The sequence below is a fragment of the Anas acuta genome, chromosome 1 (genome assembly GCF_963932015.1).
Source record: "Anas acuta chromosome 1, bAnaAcu1.1, whole genome shotgun sequence".
Lineage (NCBI taxonomy): Eukaryota > Metazoa > Chordata > Aves > Anseriformes > Anatidae > Anas > Anas acuta.
This window is the reverse complement of record NC_088979.1, coordinates 95,104,548-95,128,557: the sequence shown is the minus strand read 5'-3', so window position 1 is coordinate 95,128,557 and position 24,010 is coordinate 95,104,548. Positions and strand designations below refer to the sequence as shown.

At 44.5% G+C, this 24,010-nt stretch overlaps 2 protein-coding genes across 6 annotated transcripts in view; both read left to right on the top strand.

Annotated features, from left to right (window-relative positions):
• Positions 1-1,237: 1,237 nt before the first annotated feature.
• Positions 1,238-22,848, top strand: SLC5A3 (solute carrier family 5 member 3). 3 transcript variants are annotated; one of them, XM_068688660.1, is made up of 2 exons: positions 1,238-1,377; positions 14,591-22,848. In XM_068688660.1, the coding sequence occupies exon 2, from the start codon at positions 14,893-14,895 to the stop codon at positions 17,032-17,034; it is 2,142 nt and encodes a 713-aa protein (XP_068544761.1). In that variant the 5' UTR covers positions 1,238-1,377; positions 14,591-14,892; the 3' UTR covers positions 17,035-22,848. The 3 variants fall into 3 exon arrangements, with proteins under 3 accessions (XP_068544761.1, XP_068544782.1, XP_068544771.1); XM_068688681.1 differs by lacking the exon at positions 1,238-1,377 and adding an exon at positions 10,651-10,757; XM_068688670.1 differs by lacking the exon at positions 1,238-1,377 and adding an exon at positions 10,654-10,776.
• The window catches only part of MRPS6 (mitochondrial ribosomal protein S6), a 46,034-nt gene continuing 23,269 nt past the window's right edge, over positions 1,246-24,010 (top strand). The window contains exons 1-2 of one of the 3 annotated variants that reach the window (XM_068688691.1): positions 1,246-1,377; positions 10,643-10,757. In XM_068688691.1, the coding sequence (XP_068544792.1) occupies positions 1,333-1,377; positions 10,643-10,757 (160 nt within the window). In that variant the 5' untranslated portion in view covers positions 1,246-1,332. Of the gene's footprint in view, positions 1,378-10,642; positions 10,777-24,010 lie in introns of those variants that run through there. The other 2 variants (XM_068688700.1, XM_068688705.1) reach the window with 2 other exon arrangements.

The window sequence follows — 24,010 nt, the reverse complement described above, 5'->3', positions numbered from 1 at the left end:
TGTGGGCTTGGTGTACAAGGGGACACGGGTATACAGCAAGAAGCTGGGGTGCCCGGATATTATTTCATTAAAGTTGTTTAGTCTGGAGATCTGCCTTCTTCCCTGCATCCTCATCAGGTGGAGCCATGGCTGGTGAGGAGAGGAGCGATGTGCCACCTTGTGAACATAGGCAGGGCCAGGCCAAGAGGGCTTCAAAACCCAGGTCAGAAACTCAGCACGAGATCTCTCTTTAAAAGCCAGCTCTGTGTTGTGTTTTTGGGATGCTCTTAAGCGTGTGCGTGGGATTAGGTGGTACCCTCAAGGCACGTTTCTATGCTGTGGAGAACAGAAATCCTTCTCAAACCAGCCTGACCATGCCGTGAGGCTCTTCCAACGTGCCTCTTCTGGGGCCGTGGGTGTTTGTGGACTGGCAGCACACGGTCAGGGCTGGAAGCTGCTGCGTGGTGACCCTCCATTGGGGTCGCCTCACCACTGTACCTCAGCGTAGGTGTGCCTCAGGCACCTACACACAACCACGTGCTGCACTGAGATAAAAAAAAAAAAGAAGGAAAAAAGGACAAAAAAAAAAAAAAAGAAAACATTCACTGGGAGTGACCCCAACTCTGTGGGCACGAGGACGCCTCCACTCAAGGGCAGGCAGCTTCCCGTGAGGGAGCAGGGCGGCCACGCCGCCGCCCTCAGAAGCTTCTGGAAGGGCACCTGGGGCACCCACCCGCGGGCCCCCCTCGCCGTGCCCCCCACCCGTGAGCGTGGGGCCGTGGCCGCAGCCTCCCCGCCGTGGGCTGCGAGGCCCCGCCGGGTGCCGAGGGGGGGAGCGAGGGGCGGTCGCAGTGGAAATTTCCACTCCCTGCAGCACCAGCAAGGAGGAAGGCGGGCGCAAGCCCGGAGCCACCGCAGGAGGGGGGTGGTGGTGGAAGGAGGCGCGGCTCGGGGGGCTTCGCCATCGTCCCCCCTCGTCCCTCCGCCCCGCTGGGGGCCGCAGGAGGAGGAGGAGGAGGAGGAGGGAGGCAGCGGACCCCGGGCGGGCGTGTGCGGGGCAGCGGCGGAGGCGGCGCCAGCGGCGGGCAGGGGGCGGAGCGGCGGAGGCTGCGCAGCTGCCGGCGCCCTTTAAGCCGCGCCGCCCGCCCGCCCGCCCCGGTGTCTGTGCCGCCGCCGAGCCGCGCGGGCAGGAGCCGCTGTTGGGGACGCGCCTTCCTCTTCCTCCTCCTCCTCATCATCTTCCTCCCTTCTCCGCGCACCGCCGCCCCTCTTCCTCCCCGCTCCCCCTCCGCATCCCCGCTCCTCCTCTTCATCCTCTTCCTCCTCCTCCTCGCGCCGCCGCCGAGCCCTGCGATGCCCCGCTATGAACTGGCTTTGATCCTGAAAGCCATGCAACGGGTGAGTGGCGGGGGGGCGGCGGGAGGGACGGCGCCTCGCGGACCCCCCCTCAGCGCCCTGCCCCGGCCCCTGCCCCCCTGGGGGCACCCCCTTGGCCCTTCATTTTCCTCCCCCCCACCCCCAGTATTTTGGAGCCGAGCTGCGCAGCCTGCTTCAGCCCCCCGCGTGCGCCTCTCCCTGCCCTCTCTCCCCCTTTTTTATCTTTCATTTTTTCTCATATTTTTCCCCCCAAAAAGACTTAGTAGCCGTGCACCTAGCAGCACAGCCCCCGCAGGTCTCAAGCCCGAGCACCAGGGTCCTAACCCCCTATACCTCCCCCATACCCCTCCCCAGCCCCATTGACCCTATGACCACCCCTCAGTCCCCCCCTTGGGGTGCTGTGGGGTGCTATAGGGTGCTGTAGGGTGCCCATCTGGTGGCCTCCCCAGCCTCCTGGCCTCGCCTCAGCAGAGGCAACACTGCGGGCATCCCCTTGCTGCGGGCAGGAGGCTGCCAGCCCCGCGCCCCTCCGGCCCTCGGAAGCCTCAAGGCATCATTTTTTAAAATATATACGTCTATATAGTGTAGTTAGTTCATTTAACGCGCTTATTTTCCGTTGGTAACACCAGTTGAGCCCCGCTGATAGGGCCGGCCGTATCGCCCCTCCGAAGGGCTACCGGTGGCGGCACGGCGATAAGCCCGGGGTGACGCGGTGCTGGGCCAGGGGTGTGCGAGTGGACCTGAACGTAAATATTAATAACACAGAAGCATCTCCATCTAGGTAGGACCCTCTCTTTTTTTTTTTTTTTTTTTTTCCTGGGAAAACAGTAGCTGGTGCTGGTCCTTCGCCAGTCCTTCCGCAGCCTTTTGTTTATCTGCCACCTTCCCGCTTCATGTGCGGTGCTGGGGTGGGAATGTAGCAGCCCTTCTGCTAGTCTGCAGCCCTTCTGATCTCGCCCGGTGTGGACACGCTCGCTGCTGCCTTTAACCTTTGTTTACAGGATCACCTCTCTCCGCAGTAGCATATCAGGAAGCTAAATAGCGTTGCTCTGTTTCTTCCGTAGTTACGGGAGCACGTCTTCATGCTTTACATGTGCTACATATACTAGTACATTTCCATTCATTTTACATGTAGCATCCACATGTCAGGGTTGGCTTTTTTTTTTTTTTTCAACTTGGCTTAACTGCAGAAGCTGTAGTAGACTTCTCAGGTGAGTCCCCTAGTGGAGAAATACGGCAACTGGAGCAAATCTGGTGGCATCGCTGCACCACCTCATGGAGCAGCATTCAGCCTGACAAAACATGCTTCTCTTGCTGGGCTTGTGTCACAGGGTGACTTCCATCCCCGTCCCCCCAGTCCACGTGTAAGCCGTAGGTAAGGTGATGAGATGCTTTCTGTATATATGCTGCTCGTGTGGGAGATGCACTGCTCTGTGCAGAGCCTCTAAATGCAGAACAGGGCAGAAGGCATAGCAAATCTCACATACTGAGACACCAATAAACTGACTGCTCTGAAAGAATGCCATAGAGTGCTGTGCTGGTGAAAAGCATCTTTGACTCCAAGTGTTTGAGCACTGAGATGCAGGGATAAGCTTTTAGTTGCAAAATGCTTCTAAGGAGCCATTGATGCACTCAGGATTTAACATCTGCAACCTTTTTGTCTTTGACTCTCTAGTACGCTCTTTCCTAGTAGTAGATGTATCTTAAAGTGTCCTTTGTGGTGGTGGTAATGCACCGAGTTTTGGTTCAGGAATACTGCTGTTTCTAACCTGCCTTTGTCATAGTTCTAAAGTCAAGGGAGTTAATCTCTAGATGCTCTTTTTTTTTTTTTTTTTTTGAAGTATCTTACTACTGTTGCCATTTCTGAGCAGTGAAAACACTTGAAGAAAATTTCTGTACTGGTTCTATGCTACGCAGTGTTGCTGCATCCTGACAAATGATCCTAATGATCCTGTAACAACGCACAACCTGAAGCATAATGCTAACTTTAATTAGTCAAAATACAGAGACCTGAATTCAGTGTGAAATTACACAGTGACTACATACTTCTTTCCTGTGGAAGCTGGAGTTTTCATATGCAGTCCTGAATAAATTACGTGGCTTCTTAACGCTAGTGCTCTCCGATACAGTGACCCCAGGCAGATGCTCACCACGCCGGTCCCTCTGTGCTGTGGCTGCAAGCTCTAATACCTCCTTCAGTCTGAGGCTGGAGCGAGTGCTGGCTCTTCTCTTGGTGTCTGCGGTATTCTTCCTCATCTGACAGCTCCCCTGCCCTGCAAAAAAAAATAAGCCCCTGCAGCCTGTCTTTCTTACGCTTTTAGCACTGTTGTTAACTCCTGCGGGCTCCCTAGCAGCTTGAGCGCAAACCTTCGCAGAGCTGCAGTCTGGTAGGCTTTCACAGCTCTTTCTTCGGAGGCAAACATCGTGATTCTATGGGATTTCCCCCGCCCACAATTGTTTTTAATAGTTGCCTTGGCATTTTCGTAGATCTAGGCAGAATAAACTCTCCCCCCAGATCATTTTTGTTGCTTTAAACCCCCTTGCTCTCTAGTACTACCTGTGTCTGAGGTGGGTTCAAGTCATTCTTCTCTTGCACGTGCCTTCTGCTGGGACTGGCAGAGTCTGTTGAGCAGCAGCGAAGCTCTTCCGTATCCAGCTAGCCTCAGTGTGGTTGCAGGGCCCTCTGCTAGGACATTGTGACCCTGCAGTCCCACCTGATGCTCCTGTGTCCACTTGGTAGATTTCCTCAGTCTCTTCAGCTTTCCTTTTGTTGCCTTAAAAAATGCATTTCCCAGTGTGGGGGGCAAGGGGAAAAACTTAAACTTCTCAAACTTTATCACTGGTTGCCTGCATGTACTTATCTCAAAAGATATGGTGACTTTATCAACCATTCTCTGCCCTGTTGTGTAGGTAGTGTATGATCAGGTATTTGACTTGTAGTAAAAATCTTATTTGCAGATTGATTGTGCACAGAGTTCTCAGTCAGCAAGGACCCTAGTTTGACTCCCTAGAAAAACCTAAATAAAAATCCCTAAAAGTGCCCCCCAAAACAAATACCTTAAACAGAGCAAAACCCCACAGCATTTCTTTGTGGCTTCACTGTCTTGGAGAAGCAGCTGCAGGGGGAGGCTTGGGTTGTATTGCTGTGTGTTTGAGTACGAGGAGGAGATGCTATTGGAAAAAGAAGGATGTGAGGCCAGTGAAGTGAAATAAGTGTAACTTATGGTGGAAATAATGAATTTTGCCTATGTCTGTGGCTCTTTACATTCAAAATGCCAGTGACAAATAGCATGAGGAGCTTGGAGAGGTTGATGGCAGGCTTGTTGCCGGTTATCAGCAGCACACAGACGTGTGTAAAGACACACTGCCAACCTTCCAGAGCTGAAGTCAAAGACTGCAGTTGTGGGGAGGGTAGAGATACGAAGTGAGGACATAGCTGTTCATGCTCCAAACTTCACTCTCCGTAGCCAGAGATGATTTTCTAATTATTTCCAACTTTCTCCCAGGAGAGCAGCTTTCGGCGGGGAGGTTCTGGCAGGACGGGACCGCCAGCAGGAAGGGGCAGTGACCTGCTAGCAAATTTGCAGGAGCTCTCCCTTTGGGGAACGGGTTGTTTTCCAGGCAGGCTTCCTCTTGCTGCCCTCCTGATCCTGCTGAAACTCCCCTGGGAGCCTGGGGAAGGAAGGAAGGAAGGAAGGGAAAGGGAAGGAAGAGCTGGAAATGGCTTCCTCGTGCTCTGCTGTTGAGCAGCCTGATAGCCAGGCGGCAATGCGAGGCGCCCTGCTTCAATCCCTGGCCACCAGGGACCCCCACACTGCTCTCACTGCTGCGTGGCTCATGGAGTTTGGGTGCCTGTCCTCAGCCAGACAGCGCTGCAACTGCAGCTGAAGTGTCTGGGCAGCTTGAAGACTCCCCTTATAGAAGAGTATTTCACTGAGAGCGAGAAAGCGTGTTGAGACTTTACAAGCAGCATGGTCTTCACCCGCAGCACAGGAGGAATCCACAGTATGTACCATAGTCTGAGCACCTTGTTTCAGCAAAGCCCTGGGCTGGGGGACCCTCTGTGCCCCGCTGCAACACGATGGTAAATCTGGGCTCTCAGTCTGGCTAGCAGGTTCACACGGCGTGGCTGGTATTCAGCACCTCTTTGTTGCCTTCTGAGCAGGTTGCCTCATTTCAGAAATGCCCTAGCTGCCTTGGAGATCGTTCAGCTATTTTGAGAAAGCCAAAGTAATGGGCAGTAGTGTTGCTTGACATCTTGACTATTACACTTAATTGCTGCGTAGGCAGCAGCAGCAATTGGGCTTTTGATTTCTGCTAGGAGGAGGGTGGGGGAAGCGCAGAGGGCAGTAAGCAGGCAGGTACTGTTTTTATTTTCTTGCCTCTTTGGTGAGCCTACCTGTTCTTGCAGCTGAATTACAAGTGCAGTTTTTCCTGCACACTCTTCCTCCCCTTCCTGCACTTGGTTGGGAAGGTCTTGTGTACTGGGGGAGGTGCTGGAAAGAAGGCCAAATAGCTGGAACCAAAAGAGGATTGGAAAGCCACAGGGTCTGCAGTTGACTGTCCTGTAGTAGTCAGCCTTTTGTTTCCTGCCCTTAGCGTTTCTGTCAGAATTGCTGGAGTTGACCTGTTGGGGGAATGATACCCTCTTGGCTGATGTTTGCCGTTTTTCTATCTGAAGACCCAAGAATAGCCTGTCTTTTAAGTTTCTGCCAAGTGTGGGATATGTGCCTGGCTTGGATATGGGGGAGGTAGAGGATTATTCTCTTCTACGACGTAGTTTAAACCTTTTTATAGCAGATAGTTGTTAGCGAGATGAATTTGGCAAAGTTGTCCAAAGCGAGTACTAAGCTGATGGCAGGAATGAGATAGCCAAAAGCCTCTTGGTTTAAACAGCCTTCTTCAGCTGATGAATGTGTGTACTGGGATGCCCAGGTTTAACTCTGCACCTCTTGTTCCTGAAGCTTTCAAGCCATGAGCCTGAGTGTTGAGGCAGGACGGTGGGCAGGACCTTGTGCCCATGCTGGGACAGACAGACTTTGGTGGGATTTGGCTAGCTGCTCTTCAGCAGGCAGAAACGGCGGCTTAAACTTTCAGATAAGAGCTCCCCTCTTTGCCCCTGCTACCTGTCCAAGCTGTGCTGTTCTCTTTTGGCTCTGTATCTTTTCGTTTGCTCCCTGTGTCTGTATATGGATATATGTACACACAGCGCATGTGATCAGGGAGACGCTTGTAAAATGAATGAAGGAGAACCTGTTGTGTTGATAAAATCATGCCATTGCTCTTGTTGTAAAAACCCTTGAGTGACTCTTAAAGGTGTCCATTACGTCAGTTAGACTTACCTGCTAAATTAGCTCAAGTCTGAATGTATTTATGCACTTGCTTTCTTCTCTATGTTTTGTAACAATGAAAGTTCTTTCTGTCTTACCAATTCTTTCAGGATCTCATTTCTCAAAGTCCCATGCTCTAGAGCCGTAATGCTGGTGGTTTCTACCAGAAACTTGCTTTGGGGGTTGTTGTCTATCGATCAAGTCACTTGTCTTATTTTTGTCAGACTCCAACCAGAGCAGGCTGTCAATTTTTTGAGCCACAGCTGCTCAGAGCTCCTCTGTGACAAATCTCTCGTAGTGTAAATGTTGATTATGTGCAAACAGTTGTCTGATAGTGCTGCTTGTATCAGCCTCTGTGCTGTTTAACTGAGAGCATAAAGAACCACCAGGTTATTCCCTTCCAAGCTGCCTACCTGCTGGACCAGCAGGGCTGGCTCTGGTGTGCATCCTGCAGAAGAGGCAAGAATGAGGTGAAAGGGGGGGGGGGATTCAAGGAGGGGGAGGACAGACGGGTGAAATACACCTAGTCGTGTAGAAGTGGGACAGAAAAAAAAAAAAAAGAGAAATTTAAATTCAGAAAGCAGAGCAAGGTTTTTTGCAAGCTAAGGACCTGTGCCGTGGGAACACCAGCTCAAATACTGGCACTGGAAATGAGAGACTACAGAAATGTAAGCTCCTGCTGCAGAGAGGGAACAGAAACAAGCACGGGGCAGCAGATGGCATAGAGTGTCATCAACCCTGGAAATGTGAATGGGAGGAACTACACATGAACTGCTGTTCTGCTATTTCTTGCCTTTTTTTAATCATTTTGTCCTGCTTTGTCCTGTTTTTGTACTTCAGTTACACAAACGTTTAAGGAATAATAAGTAAAAGCAGAGGTACATGCAGAGCATGGATGGAGGGGGGGAATGTGTTCAATAAAGCTCTTGCATTGACACTCTTTTAAAAGAAATTGGGTAGCTTTCACTGTAGATAATTACAAAGAATAGTACTAGTTGTTCTTTAATCAAGATAATTTCACTTATGCCTCATTTTGGTGTCTCGAAATGCCTTGGAAGGATCAGGAATCTGGCAAGACCATCAGCAGACTAAGAAGCTTGGTGGAAGGCCTCAAACTTGAATTCTAGGATTATATATGCCCAAAAAAACTTCGGTCTCACCTATCAATTAAACTTGTGATGTTTCATGTTGTTGGAAAGATGGTGGGCAGCCATAAATGTGATAGGAATATGGCAAAGTCCTGAATAAGCTTAATGAGGGTGTGTTTTGTGTGTTTCTCTTTAGTCTGGGAAATTCTGGGAAGAATTGCTTCCTCTTCTGCCCAGTTGCATGGTGACTCTCACTTCAGTGTTCGTTTCTCTTTCTTCAAGTAGGTTCTGAAGTCCCTACGCTCCTAGTCAAAATCCTTTTCAGATGGGGTGAACCAACACATTTTTCTATCTGAATTATGTCAATTATTTTAGTTACTGGTGAGTGCTGGTAGTAACCTCCAACTAGTTGCATCTTTGTGCCTTTCAGCTAAAGACAATGATCATCTTGAGCAGTGGTAGAGAGATGCATTTGCTTTCTGATGGTGTGCTTCTTACAGGATGGTAACATCTGGCCTACTCCCCTGATTATGTGGTCCCAAGTCCTCTGTGAAAGTTAAATACTTGCATCTATTCTCTTGTTTTGGTCTTAATCACTAACTACTTCGTTAAACTGATTTATCCACAGATAAGTAGTGCCTGCTAGTGGAAATGTTGGTGCCTCTGAACATCGAATAGGCCACCACAAGAAGGAATTTGAGTTTTCAGGCTCAGTGTTCCTCCACAGCTGCCAACATAGTATATCAGCTGACATCTTTACAAACTTACCTGGCATGGCAAATTCTGCCTGATGCCAGGACCTTCTCTTTTTTGCCATCTCCTGGAGGAGGCACCCCTTCCCACCCCAGTAAGAATGGCTTGCTTTCTCTCTTTCCCCTGTTGTGCTCTTTACCTAGTTACTGTTGACCACGTGCGTTCTCTGTACCCTCCTTCCTCTTTTGCTTCCAGTTCCTGTGTAGGAGGAAGAAGGTCATGTGTCTATCTGGAATTGCAAAGGAAAGCATGGTTTCCTTGCTGAGGGAAGGAGCTGCCTGCTCATAGTGACAGCCCAGCTGTGGGCATCTGAGCCTCGTGTCCATCTGCTGGAGTTCTGGTGAAGGCATGAACGATTCTGCTAATGTGCCAGAGAAGCATGGTCCAGTCCCTCAGCGGTGCTGAGCAGCTGTACTTTCTACTCTCCTCAGGAACTGATAATATCTGTTACCTGTGTAAACATCAGCCAGCTCTTTGCTCCGATAAGCAGAAGAGGAAGTCCCTACCTATGTGTTTTCATTGAACTAGTAGTCAGTTTGACTTAAGCTGATGGACTAGTCTTCCTTTAGACAAGAGTTAGCAGATTACGGTATGCCTAGATAGGCATGGAGCAGATGGTCTTTCTCTCTGGTAGCCCTCTGTTTTAATAAAAAGGAAATTTCTGCTTCCCTTCTTCTGTCCTTGCCTTCCTCCCCTTAACTGTGTGGAGTTCTGAGAACGGTACAAACAAATAATCTGTTACTCCTGGCACAGTGCTGGGGATTTATGAGGAAAGAAGCCATCCGAATGTGAAAGCCACAGGCAGTGGCATGAAGTGGCTTGCTGAGGCACTGCTAGTGATGTAGGTTCCAGAAAATAAACCATCTTCCTCTTGCTTTGTCATTCTTTAGTAGCCTTGTAGCTTCTGCTGTGCTTGGAAGTGCTGCGTAAGCACTACAGTAAAGCTGCATCCTCTTCTGCTCATTTTTTTTTCCCCTTAATTTGTGACTTGGTGGGGGAACGAAAGAGTTATATGCTTTGAGGACAGGAGGTTGGGAGATAAATATTATATACATGCATATATGTAATATATATTTATATTATATTTTTAAATAATAATAAAAAAACCCTTGATCTACTGTGCTAATGCTGTCAGTCATACTGGCCTTCAGCTTCATCTGACCTCACGATACTCTAGTTATAACTTCTGTAAGAGACCACAGTAGCATTTCCTTCCTCACGGGCAAGTGTAGCACACCTCTGTGAAGATGCATTTCTCTGTTTCTTCTGCTGAACTGCGTGCTGTGAGTTACTTATTTCTCTCGTGTTTCCTTCAGCAGTCCTTTAGAAAAGAATGTATTATGGAGTAAGCTGCTTCTTCTGATGCTGCTGTAGAATGATGAAGAACGGCATTGGAGTGATTCCTGAGACCCCAGCCATAAAAGCACGTTACATGTTTGTAGTAACTCCTTTGAGTGGCCGACTTGACTTGAACTTTGCACCTTAAATCAGGCTTTTATGGTGGCAGCAATTTACACAGGTGCTACAGAGGCACCTGTGTTCTGCAAGGTGGCAGAAGTGTTAACGTAGGATCTGCAGCCCCGAACTGGAACTGTGTGGCAGACAGGCTGAGCCAGGCAGCTGCTTTGGTTAACTGTAAGGCTGTACTCCTCCACTCCAGCATGTTGAGCTGCTGGAAATGATGTTGCAGGCTTTAACTGGTTTATTAGATGCTACAGGTCCACTGCTGCCTCTGAGGTTTGCCTTCTTCCTGTGATGTACCTATGTCTGTCTCGGGTGCGATCTTGCCTGTCCCATCTGACCCAGTCATTTTTGAGGGCAAGTCCTGAAACTCAGTTTCTGGACATTTAGGGTTGTGTTGAGCAGCCCCTGCTTTCTCAAGGGCATACATTAAGAAGGCTACATTAAGAATAAGCTGATACATATCAATTTTTGATGAAGAACATTTTGTTCTCCTTCTTTTTTTTTGTATTCTAGAGTGCTGTATTGAAATGTAATACATGGAATAGAGGTTTTCTTTTTTTTTTTCTTTTTCCTGAGAGATAAGCTGCCTCAGACAACTTTGTGTTTACTATGGAGCATTGAACAGGTAGGAACTTACTTGCGTTTCTGTAGCAGGTAGCCTGCAGTTTGAAAAGGACAGACAACACGCTCGAGGGGTTGAATGTTGTACAGGCCTGCTCAAGGTGTGAAATCGCGGAGAGATCAGGTGTTGAGCCTGGCAGTCTGGGTACGTTCTGCTTATGCAGGTGAGTTGTGCAATGGGTGAAATGCTGCTAGAATGAGTTACCATACCCCTGGTTGAAAAAGTGAGAATGGAGAAATGCTATTTCTGAAAAAAGACCCTCAAAACTGCTCTGTAGCCTATAAACAAAGTTAAGTATATACTTCATTTGCTAACAAGTGAGAGTGGAGGCTACTCTGTGTGATACATGGCTGTCTGTATCCTCAGGTTAACCCTTACAGCTTTGGTCATTGTGACTATCTCTTTAGCTGCAAGAGGAAAGGGAAATAAACTGGGAAACTTCCCATCTGCAAAGAAGAGAAATAGACTAAGCACAAACCAAATGGTTGCTTCAGGGCTAGAGCAGTTTGATTCTGGCATATTTAAAGGCCCATCTTATTAGAAAAGCACTGTGGAGAAAGTTTTCCTTTAAAGCAATCATATGAATTTCTCCTAAAAATCCCACCCTCAATCTGCTTCGCATTATCTAGTATCTCTTGAGGGAATTGAGACTTTTCTTCTCTTATAGCATGGGCTGCCTGTTGGAGAGACATGAGCATTGTTTCACCAGAGTTGTAGCCTTCTATCTTCACACAAGAGGGAAAAACATTGTTTTGCGTCTTTGATATGATCCAGCCAGAAAACAGCTCTAGGGAAAAAATTCACAGTCCTTGGCAGCAATGCTGTCTTTCTGTCTTTTTTTTTTTTTTCTGTCAGTGCCACAATATATGCTGCTCTAATAACTGGAGATTAAACTCACATGGGGCGTCTCAAAAGTCCTTCTCAAGACTTGAGGTCATAACTTGCTGAAAGTTCAGAGGGACGAGTCTCATTTTCGTAATGAAAAAAAAGTTCCAGGGTTATTTTAGAATTAGGTCTAATAAGAAACTGGTACAAGAGGCTACTTTAGTGCAGTAATTTAGTGACAGTGCAGCAAATTTGTAGCGGCTACTGAAAACTTTCCACCTTCCTCCTAGAGCAAGCTGAACCCTGCAGATTTCAGATGTTGATTACAAAGGTGATGGTACAAAGCCTCTGTAGACTGCTTGTTTAAAATGCATGATTTGGCTGTACCTTCCAGTGGAAAATACTCAAGAAACTTCACGTATTGTTTATTTTGGTTAGGACTAGCCCATAGTAGTTGGCAAGTATCCTAATTGAGAAATGTCACAACTTATTCAAGGGCAGCTGCATCTTCTACTTACGCATTTTTCGGAGGGATTGAATGTGCCTGTAATAGCCGTACCGTGAGCTGGGTACCTCTTCTGTCTGGTAGATGTAGTTTCATTGAACATTGTCATGATTTATATATGTCACAGTATAGCATAGTTCTGCAAGGTCTTTGATTAACCTACAGGGAAAATGTTGGAAAGTGAACTAAAGTTCAAGTCCAACATTTTTTCAGCAAAAGAGCAGGACAGTAGAAGAGGGAGAGTGTAACTACTTACAATTTCTTTATCTTGCCCATTATTCTGACTCTCTGTGTAGCAGTTTTTCTTCTTTTCCACCATGTGTCAGTTACCTCTTCTTCCACTTCCCTTAAAATACTTGCATTGTTGGCATAAATGTTAGAATGTGGTTGCACTTGAAAACTTAGGGAAATGTAGCAAAAGAGGCAACACTATTGAAGTGTTACCTGGAAGTGCTTAAGAGCAAGAATAGCGTGCAACACTTGCATCTGATGGCACCACACCATCCGCAGTGTCTAGAATTTTATGTTGGGTTAAATTAAACCGTGGAGTAGACCACTTAACTTCTGCTGCAATTGTGGGTGGGGATAAATACGAATTCTTCTATGGAAGAATTTAAAATACATCTGTGGCTTGAGGCTTATGAGCACGATAAATTTAGCACGCTACTGTAATCAGTCCATTTTGTGCCATGTCTCCATAGTCTCTCATTATTGGCTATAGCTCCCGCAGAATGAATATCTGTATTCTCATGTGGGTTTATGGTGGTGGTGGGGAACCCTTATTATCTCGTTCTGATTCTGAGCTACTGTTGAAAAACAGCCAGCTCATACAAGTAACATGATTGTGAATTTCTCCTTAAGGCTGAAGCTGTGGTTTGCTGTAAGCTTTTTTAAAAATGCATCTGCCTTAATGAGAAGTGCGCATTCCTATGCCATCACCTCTGCTGCCATCAGTAAGGCATGAAGTAAGGCAGGGGGTGTGTGCACACGTTTTTCAACCTGAACTACAGCTTATTACGGTCTATTTGAGAACGTGTAATGTTTTTATTTACTTTTAAATTTTTAACCAAGTGACTATACTACAGGGGTGCTGAACAGGAAACCACCCATATACTGGTATGTTATCTAGGTGCTTGTATTAATCAGAGATGAATTCAAGGGGAAATGTGAGCTTCAGTGATTCTGCAAATGAGATGGAAGGGGGAGTACCTAAAACTGATGCTTGTAGGACTTAGAAGGCTGATAGACATTATGGTCAGAACAGCAGTTGGTGATCTGTGTACCTACCTTTGTTAACATGTGGGAAAGAGGAATGGGGTCAGACCCTGTTCTGAATAAGCTTGAATACCAAGGCTGTGCCTATTAGGTAATGGGAGCAGAAAAACCTCATGTTCAGCCCTTTGTAAACCCATTAAATGGTTTTGGATGGGCATAGGTAAATATTTTCCAACGTAGAAATAGGAGATATGAGCATCCTTTCTCCATGGGAGAGACAGGAATCATAATGCAGCTCTTTAATCCCCTCATCCTTTCCCACTGTCTTGGTTATCTGCCTGCAAACCTTTTTATTATCCCCTTCCCTCCACTTTGAGTGCTGCAATCCTTGTTGTTTAAATGAGTTCCTGTGTTCACTGACATGCTTTGGTGGAATGGGGTATGGCTGGGGGGCTCAGAAATAGAACAACAGGGTATGCTTGCCTTCCAGACTTTCTGCCCCTGAGGTTAATGGGATCCTCTTCATGCTTGGGTGCAAAGGAGTGGTGCTGGGAACAGCACTTCCTGGCATCCTAGCAAATGGAAGCTGCCAAAATCCACCTGGTTCTTCCTCCTGGTGCCTAGAGTGCTCCCAGAGGATCCCAAAACCACATGGGTGCAGGTATAAAAAGGCATGTGGAAGACAAATACCCTGAAGTTGGATGTCAGGCATAGTTTTGCTTTTGTCATGTGGCTGAATGGGACTTTCTTCACCCTGTGTGTGTGTGTGGTATGCGTGAAGAGCTTTTGGCATAAAATGTAACCCTGTTGTGATAATCTGTACCCCAGACAGGTGCAAACTTGCTTAAATCCTGCAGAATAACCTCGATTCTCCGGGGGATCTTAAATGTATGTTGTTTTTTGACAGCGTTATGTCCTCACTTTCCTAGTTCTAGCAGCCAGCTGGTGTCTCCAGTGCATGCATGTTACATCAGGATCTATCAGGATTTGTGGGGTGAAGTGCTAGAGGAATGCAGGAAATGACTAGCCAGAGTAAAGCTCCTTTGTGTTTTCTCTTTTTCCTAAGATTGTCTGCAAGGGGAAGGCCTTTTTAGTGGCTTGAGAAATAGACTTGAGAGACTGTAAAGTAATGAAATAATAAAAATGCATTTGTGTTTCTTGCCTTGTTCTGGGGAATTTGGGTCACTTAATAGTCTGGAATTGCCGCGCCTCTTAAGGTACTTGTTAAAGTTGACTTATAAAAGGAATTACTTCTTAGTTTTACAAGTATTTAATGTATGTGTGTTATGGATTGCATAAATGCAGCAGGAAATATAAGGGGGAAAATCTGTGGTGTTCAGTGATTGTTTTGCTAGACTTCAAATTTTTTCTCATTACTTCATGAAATTCTTCTCTAATTCAATCTTTGTCTTTTGTCTTTGCTGCCTTGCAGGGTTGGTACAGTAGGCCTCACTAAACTTAGCTGCAACTAAGAATTTCTCCTACATCAACTGAGTTAAGGCTGATGCTCTTGTGGAATGTGGATTAAAAGTGCGTGCTAAGTTCCAAATTTCCATTTGAGAAGCGGAGAAAGTAAATGTACCACAACCACCAGCATCAGGACAGCAAACCAAGGGACAAAGAATTTGATCCGCAGTGTTGATATATGTTAACTGGTTCACGTGTTGCTTAAGAGACGTTTGCTGGGGGGCGAGAAGTGGACGTCAGCTGTGCGAAGTCATTTTGTTTACAAAAATGAGGGCTTCTTTGGAAACAGCAGACATTGCCATTGTGGCTCTGTACTTCGTGCTTGTAATGTGCATAGGTTTTTTTGCCATGTGGAAATACAATCGAAGCACCGTAAGTGGCTACTTCTTGGCAGGGCGTTCTATGACCTGGGTAGCTATCGGTGCATCTTTGTTTGTGAGCAATATTGGAAGTGAACATTTCATTGGGCTCGCAGGATCTGGAGCGGCGAGTGGATTTGCAGTAGGTGCATGGGAATTCAACGCCTTAATGCTTTTGCAGCTTTTAGGATGGGTCTTCGTCCCCGTCTACATCCGGTCAGGAGTGTACACCATGCCTGAATACTTGTCCAAGCGTTTTGGAGGGCATAGAATTCAAATCTATTTTGCAGCGTTGTCTCTCATTCTTTATATCTTCACCAAACTTTCAGTTGACTTGTATTCAGGGGCACTTTTTATTCAAGAATCGCTAGGTTGGAACCTCTATTTGTCAGTAATCCTCCTTATTGGAATGACTGCGCTGTTGACTGTGACTGGAGGTCTTGTGGCTGTCATCTACACAGACACCCTTCAAGCTCTGCTTATGATTATTGGTGCCCTCACACTTATGATCATAAGTATTCTGGAGGTTGGTGGGTTTGAAGAAGTTAAAAGAAGGTACATGTTAGCATCACCAAATATCACGTCTATCTTGTTAACCTACAACCTTTCCACTACCGATTCCTGCAATGTGGACCCAAAGCCTGATGCTCTTAAAATGTTGCGTGAGCCAACAGACGAAGATATTCCCTGGCCTGGATTTCTGTTGGGACAGACCCCAGCTTCTGTCTGGTACTGGTGTGCTGACCAAGTCATAGTTCAGAGAGTTTTAGCTGCAAAAAACATTGCTCATGCCAAAGGATCCACTCTGATGGCAGGCTTCTTAAAGCTGCTGCCGATGTTTATTATAGTTGTCCCAGGGATGATTTCACGAATACTGTTTGCAGATGATATCGCCTGCATTAATCCAGAACACTGCTTTCAAGTCTGCGGGAGCAGAGCTGGATGCTCTAACATTGCCTACCCACGGTTGGTGATGAAACTTGTGCCAGTTGGTCTGCGGGGACTGATGATGGCTGTGATGATTGCTGCACTGATGAGTGACTTGGACTCTATATTCAACAGTGCCAGCACCATATTCACGCTTGATGTCTACAAACTCATTCGGAAGAGCGCGACGTCTAGAGAACTGATGATTGTAGGAAGAGTCTTTGTGGCGTTCATGGTAGTTATAAGCATTGCCTGGGTCCCGATAATCGTAGAAATGCAAGGCGGTCAGATGTACCTTTATATTCAAGAGGTAGCAGACTATCTGACCCCACCGGTGGCTGCTCTGTTTCTTATGGGTATATTTTGGAAGCGTTGCAATGAACAGGGGGCATTCTATGGTGGAATGGCTGGGTTTGTCCTCGGAGCCATACGGTTGGTACTGGCGTTTATCTATCGCGCTCCGGAGTGTAACCAGCCGGATACTAGGCCAAGCTTTATCAAAAACATCCATTACATGTATGTCGCTACAGCCCTGTTCTGGATCACTGGGATTGTGACCTTTATAGTAAGCCTGCTTACACCTCCACCTACAAAGGAACAGGTTCGGACAACCACTTTCTGGGCCGTGAGAAACAGGAATGTGAAAGAGCATACTGCAAAGGGGGAGCTGTACAAAGTGCAAGAAAAGAACATCTTGAGGTGCAATGAAAACGCTAATCATATCATTCCAAACGGCAAATCTGAAGAAAACATTAAAAATATTAAGCCTGAGGATATCAATCTTCTGGTCACTTGCAGAGATGACAGCAACCCAGTGATTTCTGTAAGTCACTCTGAAGTCGAGACACCAGTGGATTGCTATTCGAACGGACAAGCAGCTTTGATGGGTGAGAAAAAGCGTGAGGAAGAAACTGATGATAGAGAGAGACATTTGAAATTCATAGATTGGTTCTGTGGCTTTAAAAGTAAAAACATGAACAAGAGAGCTGTTCGGGAGATTGAGGAAGAGACTGTTTGTTTACAAATGCTGGAAGAGACTCCAAAAGTTAAGCTATTACTAAATACTGGACTGGTCTGTGTCTGTTCGCTTGGAATATTCATGTTTGTCTATTTCTCTTTGTGAGTGAATAGTGAACTTTTAAGGGTATGGCTAAACATACAGAAGTTGATACAGGTCTCTGGAGATTTTTTATTTTTTTTCCAAATAACATAACCGCAACCCAGGCATTGTTTACGCTATAATTGTAAAATCAACTCAACTTTAGCCTATTTAGAGACCATTTGAGACGTGTTGTCCTATCTCTGCTGAAGGCAGAATGTGTTGTGTGGTGTCTTTCCCTTTTCCCCTTTGTCTTTTTTCTTCTCTTTTCTTTTCCCCATTTGCAGTATTAACCTTTTCTTTTTCCACAAATACGTGTATAAATATACCAAAGGCAGGCAGGTGGCTGTGTTTGAAGTCAGGCAGCTCTAGAGTTCAGTCAACATGAAGGTGAAGATAACAACAAGTAATCGTTTACCTACGTGTAAAATCTGAAACGATTAAAGCTGTGTTGAAAGATTTTAAATGTAAGGCTGTGATACACATTATTGTATAGTTGTTCTTTGTAATGTAACTGTGTTACCTTGGCCAACTTAATACATATGAATTTCGCTCACTGCTTCTAGGTATTTCAGTTTCTCAGTTTTCTTATGGCAACAACAGGATGATATTTTTTCTCATCTTGTAGTATTTAAAATGTGATATCTGTCAATAGCTTTCTGTAATTTTTCCCTGCAAGGAAATGTCTTTTCTTTTTAATTCACTGTTAATTTCATTACTGAAAAATTGGTATATCTGAAAACAAAAACACCCTGGATATAACAAACCCTCAATGGGGGGAGGAGGGAAGGAATTCTCTTTATTGGACACTTGTAGTATGCTGAAAGATTATATATTCAACCTTGTCTGTCCCCAAACCTTTAGCCTTGTATTGTCATTGACATAATTAGGGTTAGCCTCTTTGTAGAGAGAAGCCTCCACATAGGTTCTACCACATGGGAGAAAGAGAAACGGGAAGCTTGCATGTCTTCAGTTTGGTAAACACACCAAAAAATAACCATCTTCCTCTGTGATGTATGTCTAAAAGGGAATATGCCGCAGTCCTACCACTGCTGGGTCTGTAAAGGGACAAAAAGAAGGGGGAAGGGAGGAGGAGGCTGGGGAAAGGGGTGGAAGTGGTCCTTGTTTTCTAGAGTCCTTTTACCTAATGCCTTACCCTACTTCTCCTTTTGCTCCCAGACCTTTTTTAAGGAATGAGTCCTGAGGCATTCTTTGTCAGGAGATGAGGAGCGACTGCAGTAGTCATCTGTGCTGGCATTTGAGGACTCCTCAAAAAAAAAAAAAAACAAAACACCCCAAAACCTGAGCCTTTTCCTGGGCAGTCACAGGTGGTTAGTAGGTGTTGAGGCAGTCAGGGTCTCTCCTCCCAGAGGATGATGATGAAGTCCTCCAGTTCTGTGGGGTACATGTGCTGGCGGGTCCATGGGCTCCAGCAGACCAAAAGGCAGCAGAGTGGGGGCTTTGGCCACTGCCCCCTCAGTAAAACAGGAGGACCTGTCCCCAGCCTGGGTGCTTTTACCCTTACTGGAAACCAGCAGTGTTTAGCTTGGTGGCCATCGCTTAGCCAGGCCACGGCCTGGTTACGTGCATAGTCACAGGCTGGATGAAGTCAGGGCTGGGTGTCAGGCCCTAAGGCCTGCTGACAAAGTGGCCATACACCTTTGAGCTCCCTTACCCCACAGAACTGCCTCCAAAAATAATTTCTGCAGCTGTCTTTGCTCCTGAGCTTCTCTGGGGAATTGTATGGGAGAGCAGTAACTGGCCAGGCCAAAGACGGCCGAAGGGACCATGCTGACTGTGTAACGGTGTAGATTTAAGGGTCCAGAAACGTCTCCTTGGCACAGTCTAATTTCTTAATGTAAACTCAAGAAGTTCTGTAGAGATGAAATTTGAGTTAATCTTGCCATTGACTGCTAGAGAAAGTTTGCTTTCCATTAGAGTGGTCCCAGAAGCTGCAGGCTGTTGAAAGAGCTTATAGTAGCATGATGTATATAATGCATATTTTCAGATAAACTGATCGATGTCTAGTTGTGTGGGGGATTTTTTTTTTGTTTTGAAATCAGTTGAATCCTATTAGTTCTGAGCCTTTAATCGGAGGATGAGATGCCTAACTTTTGTCCACTTTTAGTTGTTGCCACTGGAAAGTAGAATAACTGGAAATACAGTAATAAGTGTCAGAGCTGTCTTGTAATATATGGAGGAGAGTTACCATACCTGAGTCTTAACGTTAATACCAGTGTGACAAGACACATTTTCTTAGTTTGTGTGGCTGCCTTCATTCAGGAAAAAAAATAAATTTTTTTTTAATAGGACTAGGTGAAGCCCTAGTATGTGAGGTATGTTAATGGAATCTTAATTCATAAGTGGAGGGAACTGGGAAGGATGATATTATATGTAAAGTAAGATACAAAACATAATTAATTGCTTCTGTTCAGGATAAAGTAGCCTAGGATGAAACTTTATTGATCACAGTGGAGTGAAAGATAAATTTGGAGGGTAAGGATAAGCCTCAGATCAGTAATATCTCCTTGAAAAGCCTAGGATCTAGAATGTCAGGTTTGGCACAGGGAAAGAGACTCAGGTGCCAGGCACTGTCCCTTAACAACTCGGCGTATTTTTCCATCAGTGGCTGGTACTTGGGTTTTCCAGACCAGTCCTCTTGGCTCTAGTACTAACAAATACATTGCCACCTAACCTGTGAAGTGAAGCCAGGTTAGCTCAGGGACCCTGTTGCTTCATCCTTGCTTATTTTTCCAGGGTGCCTTACGTGGTTATGAAGCTGAAGGCATGGCTTTTATTGCCACCTGAATAGTGGTTTGCTTCTCATGTCTTTTCCCTGTTTTTTTCCTCATTTCTTCCCCCAGGCCATGTGCTCTTTAAACAGAGCTCTGTTTAAATAGTTAATGCATAAGATGCATGTATCCTGGGCAGTGTAACTACAATCAGATCCATGATGAAATTGATTCTTTGACCTTCATATGGAGTCACAATCCTCCCCAAATGTGCAGTGCAACATTTGACTGTTGAATCTGAGACACTCTGCATTCCAGTTAATATATTCCATTTTTTGCTAAACTAACAAGTTGCTGAATTAATCACAGTGATAATTGGCAGGCAGTCAGAATCTTTAAGAAGTATTACTTTGCATCCCCCCACCTTTCAGACTGTTATTGTGAAGAAGCTTTTAAGCAAATTGTTTCTCCAGTGTTTTTTTCTCTTAGTTGAAAACGTTTCTATGCTACTCTCTGCCTAACGTCGGCCTCTTCAATTGTGTTCTGCTTGTATGTCTTAGAGGTCGTAAAACTTGCTAATATTCTTCGCTGCATGTAACCACCTAATGAAAACCCTTTATCCAAAAAAAATAATAAATAATAATAATAAAAAAAGGCTTCAAGCAAACTGTTGGTGAGCAAGTACCTCACCTTGAGTTATGGACTACAGTGTAAGAAGCTGCTTGAGGGTTTTTTATAGCGTAAACATGCCTTTGCTAATTTTCTGGTCATGACCTACCTAGAACCCCAGTTAATATGTTTTGGTTCAAGCACCAACTTTCCAGTTTGGTAAAACCACAGAGTGTCTCCCACAATGGACAATCGGTTCCATAAATTTTAATGACTGGCCTCCTCCGAGGTGGGACTGGCTAGCTGTGCAGGGGTAGAGCCAGGAGGACACTTGGCTTCTGTCTCTGCAGTGAGGGGTTTATTTATTGCCTTGAACTTAGAATGACAGTCTTGAAAAAGTTGTTTTGGAATGACACCTTTTTTGTTGTTATTCCCCTTAACTTATTTTTCTGTTAAGATATTTTAATCTTCTCCCAGAAATTTGTTAAAGCCTTTTATTTAAATTAAAAAAAAAAAAGTCAAAAAAGAAGGCTTCTTGAGCACTTAATAGTATGTTCTGGGAGACTATTCTTATTTAATTTTTTTTTAAATGAATGATTTGAAGCTATTCTCTGCCAAAGGTTTTTTTTAACTGTTTTGTTTTTGTTTTTCCTGTTAGCTTTTGCTAATACCTGAAAGGAAATGGTGAGAGTTTTGTAAGAAATTAAAATGGCCTTCAGTATACCCTTTTGTATTTTTTTACTTCTCCAAATCTGTGTTTCCCTTTTCACCCTTATCCCAGAAGGGCCAGCATGAGACTTCTGATGCAAGTCATGAAAGTACTGTAACTGAGTAGTGGAAAGGATTTCCCACAAGGTTACAGTGAAGTGGGCAGAGCCGTCAAAGGATCTCTGCATGAACACTTAAAGCAGAAGATGCTTACAACTTTAAAACATACAGCTTTATTTTTTTTATATATATATTTTTTTAAATCCTGAGATAAAGGAGGCGTTGGGAGATGCTCCCTTTCAGAGAACAGGATACGGGGAAGAAGTTGGAGTTGATAAGCTCCAACTCTTTTGAGGAAATCTTTGGATTTAGCATGTATAGCAAAGCAAAAATACTCATCTGTTAATTTGGTATTCTGTATGTTCTGTGCCCTTAAATGTAATTGTTTTTGAAAATAAAACTAACCTTGTTACGTGATGTTAAAAAGCAAACTTGTGTGCAATGTTTTAAATTTTTTTTAAGAAAATGTTTGTATATAATTAAATGGTTTAATGTGCTTTAATTGGCCTAAGGTAAAGAGTAGTCCTAGAATGTAAACATATATAATTAGATTTCTGATTTCACTGTGAGATCTCTGAACTCTCTTGTTTTGCAAAGTGGTTTGTTTTGTTTACAAAACACTTTCTATGATTTCTTTTATGGTGTTGGTTCAAAGGCATTTGCTTCACTTCTGTTCTAATATTGAATTCATGGTATAGTGACATCTGGTGACACTTAGCATTATCAGTTTCACTGTGTAAAGTCAGACACTTTGAGCAAAAATGGTAATGATATGACAATTCTCTGTGTCTATGAATACACGTTTTTAAATGAGGTGGTTATAAAAATAGTTGCTGTGCAAAATGTTAGTAGTCTTCTTCAAGAAGAAAGCAAATTTTCTAATATCACTAGAGCAGTCTCTTCATTCATCTTATTTTTGAAGCACAGTGTCAAAGTGATGCTGCTTTACCTTGTATCTCTGATATGTTTTTTTTAAATATCTGTGAAGTATTTTTTGTTGCTGTTGTATTTTTCTGCAGATTTTATATAAAATACCAGTTAATGAACTGCCTTTTTTTTAAACTATTCTACTAAGATACATTTCAGACCAAAACCAAATGATATCATATAGCATTTGAAACCTGCCTTTTTTCCTTGTCCCTTGTTTTTTTTTTCTTTTTTTTTTTTTTGGTTCTATTTTGTTTTGAAATAAGCCAAATGGGCATGTAGATAAGATCGCTATAATGGATCCAGGTCTCTCTTTTGGTAAAGTGTTATTTAAAGGTCTATTAAGATCTTATAAGACAATATACTGAAAAAATTATTGTAGTAGGAATATAGTTTTAGAAGTGTTAATGAGATTAATACAGCTTAATTATACTTGTAAGTTGCTACTGTCCATAATGACAAGCTTTTTGTCATAGAAACGATGTATGATAAATTAATTTTGGTCTAGTGTATAGAATTATCATATTGCTATAAATCTTTGAAGTAAATCTGATGCAAATTTTCATAGTTAGCATTGCTGGCCCTGTGTATACTGTTCTTTGTATACTGTATGCATATTATTTTGCCTACTGCATTAGTCTTCAAACTAAAACTCTTGTTAGAGAGTATTTGGATACTTCAGACTGTGTTTCTTGCAGTTTACATTCCTTTACCATGGCATTTTGTCCTGTCTAAAAGTATTGTATGGAAATGTTTAAAACTTCTGTACAAAGTTTCAATAAAAATAGAGGAAAAAACAGAATAGATATTTGTGAAGCTATTTTGCAGAACCTGTATGTAATTGTGTCTCATGGATTCTTGCCTGTGATAAGCCTCACATCTATGTGAAAATACCTCCCCCCTTGCAGAAGGGCAAACCTCTTGAAGCAGGGTACGGGCATTTGGTTGGAGGAGTAAAACAAATAGAGAACAACCACAACAAAAATGAAGTCCTTTAAAACTTCATCAAGAACTTACGGATCCAAAATACGGTCTCGGAACTTGGCTGCAAAATTTAAGGCCAACTCATGCTGTGGGTGAGATGTGTGGGTGCTGTGATCTGCTCTTTCTGCAACCAGGTCAGGATACTAGCAGGGGAAGGCTAGCCACCTGATGCACCTTGCAGAGCAGCAGCTTACATGCAAACAGATTATGGGTGAGCCCTAAACTCAGTCTTCCTGGACACTGTAAAACCACATTTTTTTTTCTCCTATAGGCCAGCTGTTGCTGCATTAAGCAGTTCTGGAATGGGACAGGCACCTTTATTCTTGGTACTGGAGTGTACTTAAATACCTGCAGTTGTGCTGCCACTGTCCCTCTGGGCCAACACCAGCCTTGGTGGCTTTCTTCTGTTTTACTTCTGACACTGATCTTGAATCAATCCTGGTGCCTGAGCCCTCCATCAGGCTGTGCTGGTGGTCATGCTCTGAGAATGATGAGTGTGATGCTGTTTACTGCCTCAGAGGAAGCAGTTACAGCTTGCAAGAGTCAGTGCTTACATCTTGGGGCTAGGAGGGATACCTGCTCATGATTTGTACTTGAAAAAGATTTAAAAATTGGCTCAGTTCTGGAAGAGGAGACCAAACGGGGGTCTTCCACTTCTCTCCCAGTCCTTCATAATGACGTATTTGAGCTAATAACTGTGGAAAGTGTGGTGTGAATCATGATTTCATTGCCCAGGGAAGAAAGTTCAGCAAGAAGGGGGCAGGCCTGGTGATTAAACACCTGTTGAGTGGTGTCCAAGATCTTCCAGAGCTGGGAAAAATTAAGGACACCAAACACAGATTTTCAGCTGTGCAATAAGTGATGCATCCATCAAAATTATTCTTGATATTCTCTTTTACTGCTGTGTTTTAAAAGAAAAGTGGAAGCTTGGTTGTTGTTTAAAGGAATGAGAGGAAGGCTTGGGCTCAGAATGAAAAATA